The sequence below is a fragment of the Orbicella faveolata genome, unplaced genomic scaffold (genome assembly GCF_042242905.1).
Source record: "Orbicella faveolata isolate gen_17 unplaced genomic scaffold, um_ofav_v1 contig_13, whole genome shotgun sequence".
Taxonomy (NCBI): Eukaryota; Metazoa; Cnidaria; class Anthozoa; order Scleractinia; family Merulinidae; genus Orbicella; species Orbicella faveolata.
The window spans coordinates 23,775,678-23,786,877 of NW_028301540.1; the positions used below are offsets into that span (position 1 = coordinate 23,775,678).

General features: G+C 39.2%; 1 protein-coding gene across 3 annotated transcripts in view; it reads left to right on the forward strand.

The window, feature by feature from the left end:
• Positions 1-329: 329 nt before the first annotated feature.
• Positions 330-11,200, forward strand: part of LOC110058689 (uncharacterized) — a 28,384-nt gene continuing 17,513 nt past the window's right edge. Inside the window, exon 1 of one of the 3 annotated variants that reach the window (XM_089285114.1) lies at positions 330-387. Coding sequence is in view for 1 of the 3 variants with exons in the window: in XM_020765343.2 (XP_020621002.2) it covers positions 3,471-3,553 (83 nt within the window). In the remaining 2 variants the exon portion in view is untranslated. Of the gene's footprint in view, positions 388-3,466; positions 3,554-8,803; positions 8,865-11,200 lie in introns of those variants that run through there. The other 2 variants (XM_020765343.2, XM_089285113.1) reach the window with 2 other exon arrangements.

An 11,200-nucleotide genomic window follows, 5' to 3' on the forward strand; every position in this document is an offset into this window, starting at 1 on the left:
GTAACGTCTCCGTTTTCAAAATGTGTTCCGTCCACACCACAACTCAACGCTAGTTTTTCAAATTTCTCCGGTGTGAAGAGTGTTTTCGAAAAGCTCCATTTTAATTCGTGACAGATTAGCGTGGACGGTCAGTCTAACCGCAGAAACAAAGCTGCATTTTCAAACATATCCGGCGCGTGGATCGGGCCCTAGACTCGGTTTTCCACCAACTCGAACCACCTCTCGATATTACATAGTCTTCATAAAAGAGTCTTGAACACGGAAAAAGTAAGACGATGACATCGTAATCGCTGACACCTGACATCACAAGCACGTGATTTGTAATCAGCTCTCAAGTCCGTTCGATCGACGGTCGACGTTTCTCAGAGTTAGCAAGGACAGATCAAGGTAAGGTTAATTTTCCTTCTTATTTCTGTCTTTCATTTCTTTTATGATAAACTGATCATGAGCACGCGTTATAAAACGCATTCTCGAACTGACTACTGTTCGTTTAGATACGGAACTTTCTATGGATACAAGTCGGTTGACAGTTGCACAATTGCATTTATTTGAAATTTTTGTCACGCGCTCTGCGACTCATCCAGGACAGGAACACGTTTTCTCTTGTATTAAGTGAAGTTGATTTGACCTGTGGAAAAATTGTTTTCCTAGCTAGAATTATATTGAACTCAAAAGGGTGGCAAATCGCATGAGTTCGCTGTGGCGAATTTACATGATATTTGTTGTTCATTTAGTTTGCTGACTCAGGGAAACTATTCTGAAAAAACCTGAATCAGACGGGTCACGATTTTACTTTAAGACTACCCTTGTGTGTTTCGCACGGAGTTAATGTTTAAGGTAGGAAACGTATTTTTCTTTCGTTAGAGTTTGAAACCATTCTTTGTTTCACTGTCACTTTCGTTCACGTGTTTTGATATCGATATACTAATACAAGGAAAATTACGACACTGTGCAACGCCAAGCTAGTTAGAAAATAGCAACTGATGCTCAATAAACTTTGACCTGGTACAATTAAGACAAAACAAATAATTGGCTCCGTCCACACTACGCCGAAGCAATTTGAAAACGCAACAATCACTGGTCGTTTTGGATTTGTGGTTGAGGAAAACTCGGTCAGAAGAAATACATTATTCTCGTGAAGCCATCGTTTTTGAAAAACTCCGTTTTCAAAATGTTTTCGATCCACACTAAACCGAAATGCTGGCGTTTTCAAATACCTCCGGTTTCGAGAGCTTTTTCAAAGAGCTAAGCTCCGTTTTCGTGTCGACGCCGGATTACTGTGTGTGGACGGCTGGCCAAACCGTAGAAATAAAGTTGCTTTTTCAAATTTCCGCGACGCACTATACGTAGTACAGTGTGGACGCTACGTCAAAGGCATTGATGACAAATTGACTCATGAACCTAAACAACACGATGCTCTGTGGACTTTCCCTGTTGCTTCAGTGTGGACTTTTAAGTCTAACTATAGTAAAGTCGAAAGAGGGCCGGTTACTCCGAAACTTTTAAAAGCTTCGTTTCTTGAATACAGTTTCAAAATTCAGGACGTGTATGGGATCGCAAAGACCCAGCCATCCTTGCGATTCAATGCAGTTCAATTCTTTATTCACACTACACTCTTTTCTTTTATAAGAACGTTGAGTGTTTTTTTATATGAACGTTCAGGCTGAGAATGACCAGAATTTTAAGAACGTATTAAGAACATTCCTCAGACTGAGAGTCGATTAACAACGTTTTTATTTTGCTTATCTGCATATTAAATGACAACCATAAAATAAAGGTAACAAACATTAACAATAATGACTTTTTTATTGCATGACACACATCTCGATTTTTAGTAATCAGCAGTTGTTATTTATAATTGTTACAAAAGAACTTGTTTGAAGTATTATAAAGGTAAATTGAAGAACATCTTAAGAACGTTTTCAGGCTCAAATCGCAAAAAAATATAAGAACGTTCAGCCTTATCTCCAAAATTAGACGTTCTTATATATAACAAGACTGAAGAGTGTATGGGACGATGCAGACTTTTGAAAACAGCAGGTTCGATCATTATATTTCTGCCTAGATGGGCAACGAGGGACTGATGCTAGATAGTAAAATGCGTTGGAAAGGAAGTACGAAAATAAACTGCTGTGCCTCGCTAAATATAAAGAGATACAGCTAATAAAATGGATCCTGAATTCTGCCATAACTTATCTTATGTTACCAGACCGTGAAATCACCGACGGACCTCAAATCGCTTGATCGGTCGTAAGATCAAAATCAGTCCAGCTTTTCTCAAGAGGTCTAAGCTAGGAGTGCGTTAGTTTTGGCCAGCCATTGAAACTTTCTGCAGACAGACTTTAGGTCTGATGGAACAGGAAAGAAAACAAGGGACCTTTAGTTAGCTTTTAAACAATTCGCCGGCGAGAGAAATCGTTTCTAATATAAGCTCGGAGATCGGGTTATATGCTTTGGTGGGGCCTGAACGAACTGTTAAATTTCTATTGAGCCTCTAGTGGCGCTTACTGACAGCTTAGAATTGACCCAAATTTTGATCGTTAGCTTAGAAATAAAGAAGTTTTTTCTTTTTACTAGTTGCTTAGGTATAGATCCGGGAACAGCAAAATGTACATATTGCGGTCCCTTGGTACACATAACTTAGAACCGGGCTGAAGTTTTATTTGATGTCTAGAAATGGTTAAAAATATAACTGAGAGCTGAAATTACAGTCCTCCATCCACGGCCCCTTTCTAAAGTCAACACTCGAGGAATTACTGAAATGAAATGGGCCATATATGCCTGGCAATGCCTTACTCTCTAACCGATGAACAGACCTTGCTTTACAGTCACTGGATTACTCAGTCTTTGCCGAAAATTTTGCTGTCACGGATCGGCTTTTGTCTTGATTTGTGCCGTCTTTAAAGACCACTGAAATTCAGTGTTCTGAAAACCTGCTAAAAACAGATTGAATTCGGAACTATAAAAATGAGACCAAAGTAAAATGTCTACTCGCGTACGACATGAACGCATGGACATATGGCTGAACCGGCAGCTGGGAATATTTTTCCAATTTCCTTTGATATGCCAGCATGTTCTTAATAGTAATATTGAAAATATATGGCAGCCTGTATGGAGAGTATCAGTTTCGATTTCGATTGAACAGCTGGAGGTTTCAAGAAAAGAGTCAGTTAAATTTTGCTTCCATGCAGCCGGTTCTAAGACGTGTGTGGATTACTCTTTAGCGCTGACAACACTGAAGTTTTCTCGATCGAAGCCAGCTTTACGTAAATAGTGGAAAAGTGAAAAATATTATGATTAAAAGGAAGCTCGTTATGATACGAGATGAAAACTATGCAACACATGGAAATGATTTAAGTATATTTTCACTTATAACTTGAATATACACGTCCCGAATTTGCGAAATGTATTCATGAAGTGGCTTCCTTTGTTTTCGATGACACGCCGATCACGTGATTCATGTAATCAATATGCAATACAAGGCTACGCTCTATGCCTTCAGAAGATCAATCAAAAACAACAAATCGGCAAGGACAAACCACAGTGGAAAAAGGTAAAATTATCTTCTTTGTGCCTTCCTTTTCTCTCAAAAGGCTACACATGCTTTAGGAAAATATATTCCGTCGCTGCCCGTGTAAAAACGTTATCACATAACCGTTTTCTTACGTTGAAAATGGTCTTCGAAGCTGTGTCGATTCGTTGTCGATTTCGCAACTTCAGTCTGCCGATCAGTAGTACCCGTTCTAGCTTGTGGCTCTTGGCGCAATTCTCATAATTTCTATCCCTATTTGACGACTGTCAGACTGAGGTGTTGGTTGTTGGTTTAATTGGGTCCTTTCTTGTCAACGAAAGAATTTCGAACTACACTTCGTTTCACGGTAGATTGTCCCTCTTAAGACTACTAAAATTTGTTGCTCCGGGCATAATCCACGACTCGATGTTGGTTGCCGGTTAGAGCTGAGGAATCAATGTATCAGTCTGTCTGTGATCATTAAAGTTAGATGATCAGCATTCGCCGCGAATCACGCTTAGATTTGGGCCGCTTAGTGCAAACTGAAGCGATGGCATAATTTCGTTGTTCACTGGGAAATAACTGATCCGATACCCTCACAGTGGTTCTACACGGATACACTAATTCAGTTTATCGTTGGATCTCAGCTCTGTTTCTTTAACCGAGTTCGGTTTTCTGGCTTTTCTAAGTTTGGAACACACACACAAACTTAAACTGTGATCACCTTGAGTGGCAATGAAGCCAAACAAAAGCACCAAAGACATCAAATGGGTTTGATTATAAACATACTTTTGGTAAAAATCCGGTGGAGAAGTGTTATCGGCACTACAACAGCCGTGACCGACTGAAACTGGACTTCTCGCACCTCCCGTATATCCATTTCTAAATTACGGGTATAAAGAAAATTTTTAGAACATCCTTAAATTTGAAGTCTACTTCATCCACGAGCGACTCACGAACAGTCTTCCTGTTTCTAACAACACGTTCATCGCACACTTGAATTCGATAGCTAAAGGTTGTGAAAATCCCTCAACTGAAGTCCGTTTAGGTTTCTGTGGAGTATCTCTTCAAAGGACGATTCAGCCGGTCTCGTTTCCCTTTTATTCGACCGCTTTTAATAACCAAGAATGCCTGCCTTGGAAAACGTTAAATATATACCGAAAGCGTGGCCATACAAATGCACAACTAAAACGTAGATTGCAACATTGTAGCGAGTTGCCGTGTCCAAACACATGCACCCACGCAACAGTTGAACGCAACACATTGCAACATTGTTCAGAAGACAGCGTGTTGAACACGTTTGGCCAACCTGTATAGAAAAGTATTGGATGGTAGCCGAGCATGTTGAGCGAGCAAACTCACGACAACATGCAACATCCAAGAAATAAATCTTGGACGAAATATTTGGCAATGCTCCAAAACTACCTAAGTCCACAGCAAAAAAAAAAAAGTCCTGATGCTCGGAAGATGGCGACCTCAAATATAATTTGCCTTTTTGCAAAATAATTGTGGCAAACAATAGATAAAACTAAGGGAAAGTACATTGATTATTCTTCCCTACGTCATTTCATTTAACCGCCTTCTATTCTTTTGGTCTCTACTAGTTTACTGCATCTTTTCTTTCTATCAAAAAACAAAAAAACAAAAATAAACAAGCGTTATAGTAAGGGACACGTTTTCGCTTTACGAAAGTAAAAATAGCGACCAGAAATGGCGAACTTGAGTGAGTAGCATGACAAAAGTTGAATAAAAGTAAGAAAATAAAAAAAAAATGTTGAATGGATAGGCATTTAAGAAGGCGCTGTTGCTAAAATGTTTAGCTCTGTGAAACACGAAAGATTTAAAGTGTATGTTCTTGCGAAATTTCTATTAGTTACTCGAAAAGCCTAGACTAGTCCCACAGATTTTCTTATTTCTTTCTGCTCGGCGTTTCGATCGCGACTCAAAAATTATGAGATAGGGAAAGCAACTAGAAAACCTCTGGAAGCAGGCTAGGAAAGCCAAAAATAATTAAACAGTTTTAGATATTAATCGTCTGATGATTTGAAATATTGCTTGACTACAAAATCGGTGCAGGAAAAGATCCTATTTATAAAGACCACAGGAGGTTGACACGATGGACGTAAAGGTCTGAGTGAGGTAATTTAGCTGCTCCACTGCGGTGTCTACTGCATGCCATGCGTGACTTCTCGCATTAGCATTGACAGTTTTTCTGAAAGGATTATGTAAATGCGAGACTATATCTCACCTCTCTTTATAGACCTTTACAGGTCAAAAGGGAGGTACGGAGAAATACGAATCTCGCCTTACGGCCACCCTGTTCAAACGGCCACCTCGTTATTACAGCGACTTTATTTTGGATTGACCAAAAACTCAATCAGTCACTTCCTTGCTTAAACTATGGTTAAAAAAAAACATTTTATAATACGGCCGCCCCTATACGGCCAGATTCTTGTGGCCCTTTGGTGACCGGATAAACGGGGTTGCACTTCATTTTAAATGATGATTGAAATGCTGCTATGAATAAATTTATATGCTATAAATAAAACTAATTTTTTATGCTATCGTCGGAGATCAGAGTAATAGCTATAAATAAATTGTCCAGTTTATGTTATTTGTATTAGTATTTCGTTTTAGCTGGACTACTACACATACCAACGGTATATCTGGCAACACGGATTATTTTTGTGTTCTGAGTGTGTCGCCAGAACATTTCAGTCAAGTTATATCTGGCGCAGTTTTCGTTTGGTTTAGTTTAGACTTCCTTTATATTGGGCAAAAGCGCGCGGTTGATCGATCAAAATACAGGAAGATGAAGACAGAACTCGGAATTACTGCTGTGTCGGTCCCACGCTGATTTTAACGTTACTTTCTCGTCTTTATCGTATTTTTTATTCGCCCCTCCGCCCTGTTCTGCAAAATACACACACTTTGATCCTATACTCGTTGTCGACGTTTCATCCGTATAATTTATGTACAACCGAACAATTAATCAACTGCGTTGTCACCAGAGTTCATCATTTGGACTATAAATACTGTCTTACTTTTAGAAATATCCCTAGCGATTTAACCACGGACCGTCACACCTATAAGTGCTTTTCAATTTCTACGTATGTTATGCTAAATAACGCGCTACCTTAGTTAGGTAGCTATTTGTTTAATCAAAATACATGTAACAAACCCCTACAAAACCGCGAACTCAGCTTTTATGATCGTGAACAAACCGAAACAAACCGCGGTATGGTACGTTGCGATTGGATTAGAAAACTACTGAGTTTTATAGTGCTATCACTGATGTCAAGTAGTTTAAAGAGTACCTTTAATTTGCATGAAATGGCGCAATGTTTCTTGTTACACACAATGCCCACTCTTTGAACACTGCACTTTTTAATTGACTCTCTCGACACCCACGCTTCTGAGATGACTCAATTAATCGTACTCAAAATGTTGCTTGCCGGCACACCAACGCTGGATGGATTTCATAGGTGCACTGTTCAGTGAAACGTGTCGAACGTGGGAAAAACTTCACGATGCTAGCTGTATATGCAACGATATTCTGTTTTCAATAAAAAAATTGCACATCTAGATAACCGTCGTGTGTTTTATTTTATTTTTTTTTCTTAGAACAGAACGTCTTTCGTTGTTCTGAAAATAGGCTGACTAGAGTAAAATAATGCTGTACAGTAATGAGTATTTTTGGCGACGAAATCTAATATAGCTCCGGTGTTACGAGGAAAAAGTGAATGAAGGCATTTTCAGTCGTGGGGGTTTTGGAAAAAAAACGAGTGAGTGATTTTACGACTGAGTGACACGAATTAATAGCGGTCTGAGAAGGAATTGTAAAATATTCATTCCACCTCGCAGATCGAAATCGTATGACACTCAGCTAGCTCATGTGGGCTTATATGGTAAAATGGAATAAACCCAAGCATTTTCAAGTTCCTCTCCGCGCTTGAAATACTTTACTAGAACCGAGAGACGAATTTCAGTTCGCCTGCCAACTCTCGTGTTAACTTTAAAGCGAGAGCAACCGTGAATTCAAGGAAGAGATAGAGCCGCGATAAGAGACCTTAACAGCAGGTAAGTTTCCTTTGGGTTAAAATTAATTCTCCACTTCACTCTCTAGAGGACAGAACTATGAAAGCAGCACCTTCATTTATGCGTGTAGTTCTTGTGGTAAACGTATAGAATTGTGTGTTTACTGATTCGCCGGTCCATTTAGTTCGGTAAGTCTACAGCTAGTTAGGTCTTTCACTTTTTTGTACCTGGTTATCGGCTGTAAATTTAGAAGCAATCAAGTCTTTATTTTGTGTTAATATGTGGAGGAAAATTTAATAAGTAGCTTCTCATTCCGTTTACCAAATACTCTACACGGTTGGCAAACGTTTAATTTCAAAATGGCTTCTTTCGTCCCCATTACGTTACCAGCCGTCCTGGCCGCGCGAGTCACGGCGGAGAACGATAAAATTCTTCAGTATTTTAGTGTATTACAAGAATTGTTTGGGAACTGCGCTGACATGTTGGGTGAACCTCAGCTTGTATCAGTGAATTATAAAGGTGATAACCAAGTTGTTTTTAAGCGTGTCACGTTTAAAGCAAGCATACTTGAAATTCATCCGAGATCTATTACCGGCTCATCGAGCTATTTTTGCCACAAGGCAAATCTGAATTCCTTGTTCCGTCAAAACTCAAATGTAACTTACTTTTAACTCCAAGGAGACACAGGAGTATTAAGGGTTGAGTGTGTAAACCTATTTCTGCAGTTATTACTAAAGACCTCATCGTGTTCAAACATGTTTAATGTTCTATCACGCTAAAGAAATGGTAACATCGAACTTGGGGTGCGTTCCTTTAGGATGATCTGGATCAGGATCGATCAGTGACCCAAGATCACTCGGATCATGGTGCGTCAAAAGAACCGATGAATCCACTCTGGTCACGGATTCATCGGTTCCTTTGATGCACCATGATCCGAGTGATCTTGGATCACTGCTCCTGATCCAGATCGCCCTAAAGGAACGCACTCTTAATCTTGGTAACAGCTAAATTTCGGGTTATTTCTTATATTGTTAGAATTTTAGCCCATTTCTCAGCGGCAACTGTTGCAGATCTCCGATCTCACCAATTGTCAGGCTTATTATTTAAAACGTCCAGACTATGACTTCGCCTCATATTAGTGTTTAGACAAATTCAACTGAATCTCACCATTTAAACACCCTAAGCGGTTCCTTTGTCTTCGAGTTGACTGACACAACAGATCACGTGCTCAGTGTAATCAATACAAAGTTACGCTCTCTGTCTTCACAAGATCAAATACAACTGACAATCGGCGAACTGACCACGAAAGAAAAAGGTAAAATTTTCTCCTAATTGGCTTTGTTTGCCGTTAAGACTTACACAAACGTTAGAAAAACGTATCCCGTTGCTTTCCATGTTAAAACGTAAGCACTTAGCAGCTTTCTCGCGCTGAAAGTTGCTTTTGAACTTGTACCACTTCATGGTTGATCTAGCGAGTGAATTCAATTAGCCAATTTATAGTCCTTGCCTTGTCTCGCTACTCTCTCATAACCCGTCAACTTTTTATTATCTGTTTTTCAAATGATTCTTTCTTGACTTTACTTTTTTCCATTTGGATAAAAAATCTTTGCGGCTATTAAAATTTCTTCAATACATGCTCTTTCGTGAAATAAGAAGAAGTGAGGCCCGTATTAAGTGATTCATGGCCTCCCAGCGAATATGAGTCGTCAGTATCGTAGCCAACAATGTGACACTCCATAATGTAATTAATTAGTTTGAGGTATTGGTACGGCCTTGTCTTGTTTTACCATTTCCGCGTTATTAAACGGGGCACAAAAAATACTGAAAAAGATTGTGCTGCTAGTTGATCGACTGACCATCGAGGACGCTACAGTAAATGAACACAATTGATGATGTGAAAAGATCAGACAGAACAACTTAGTGATGGAAGCCAAACAAAATACAACGCAAACATTAAAATGGGTTTGCAATGTACAGTGAAGCGAACTTTAGGAGAATAGCGATCGACGACTGAAGAAGCTTTATTTTTCCGGGACTACAAACCCGTCTCATCCAACGCGGACGTGAACTATGGGGAAAAAGGTTCAGAAGCTACTGAGTTAGCCGTGAATTAAATAACTTCTATCTCTAGCTTTTGTTTTACGAAGGCGTAAACTGGGGCAGGAGTTCATTTCAAACAGCCAAACTATAAAACCTGATAGCAGTTGATAGAAAGTGACCAAGATTCCCCCCCCCCTCCACCCCCCGGCACTGATCATCAAATAAAAGGCGGACTGTCTCTTATTATCAGTGAAACAGATAAGTGTAATTTTTATGAAATCTTTCAGTTTGCGATCACGGTTTATTTCAAAAGTTTGTTCGACTGGTTGATTGTCTTCATCAAAGTAACATTCATGCTCTAAAGATTTGGTCTAACAGAAAAGTCGCATTAAATCCGTACACTTATCTGCAAGAGATAGTTGGACAGAAATTGGAATTAAACTCGGCTTAGTGATCATCAGTTCATTTAAATATTTGTACGTCATGGAATGGAATTTTTAAAGAACTAGCTCCACATTGTAAAAGGGACAAAGTGTTCGGCTAAAGTTCGACACGAGGCGTGCATGAGTTTTACATCTACAGGGACAGGCTCGGCTTCAAATGGTACACGTTGTGATAACGTAATCAACTAAGATATTCCTCGACTTAACAGTACAAAATTTATACCGAAAATCCTTTCAGTTACGCGAGTAAAGAAAAACGCGCGGTACTCAAAACTGTTCTATTTCTAGCCAGGATCTAATTGTCTATAACTGTGCTAATTGAGGGATGTCAGGGAACCGATCGCTGAATTGCATTTCAGCATGACTAAACCTTCCAAATCATGCATGCAGATATACAACACCAGACATTTTCATCTGTGACACTTGTTGATCTTCACATCTTTATGTGGGTAAGAAGGAGCAGATAATCGTGTTATTTATTTTGATGATTTCAGCTGGGGTCAGCCTATTTATTCACGTTAGCTGTTCGCCCGTACACGAGGTATTCTTCATCGCGGCATAACATCTTCTCAAAAGCAACGACTCCGACACGCTCTCTTCATGTATACTTTGTTGCGTTCAAATCCGAAAGACTTCACCGTACAGTAATGCTCAGAAAGTCTGACTAGCAAACCACTATAAGTTGCCACTGACTAAATGTATTTATTAGTTTATTCACAAGCATTTTCGCATCATTTCGGTGAACGTTTCTCTAAATAGTTAATTTAACGCCGAAGTTTGTAATTACTGCATATAGTTTTCTTTTGTGGTAGTGTCAGTGTGTAGTTGATGCCCCCACCTCTCAATTTTACTATATAAACAACTCGTATGATACACAATTTTGCGGTTTGAGACTATACGATCTCACCCTAAGGTTTAAGATGAAGATCTCGCCAAAAGTTAAAATCCCGCTACACAGTTTACCTCTTTCTTCATAAAGACGATGAAATGCATAAAATACCGTACCTTATTTAATGAGAACAAAGTAAGCTAAAGTAGTTATTGAAATAAGAACGTTCTCTGGTTAAAAATATATTAAAAACATAAGCTTTCGGCTATCAGTCTATAGCCTTTAACGAATGAAAAATGTGGCGCGCAAGCGAAAATATATACGAATGGGGTGCGAAAA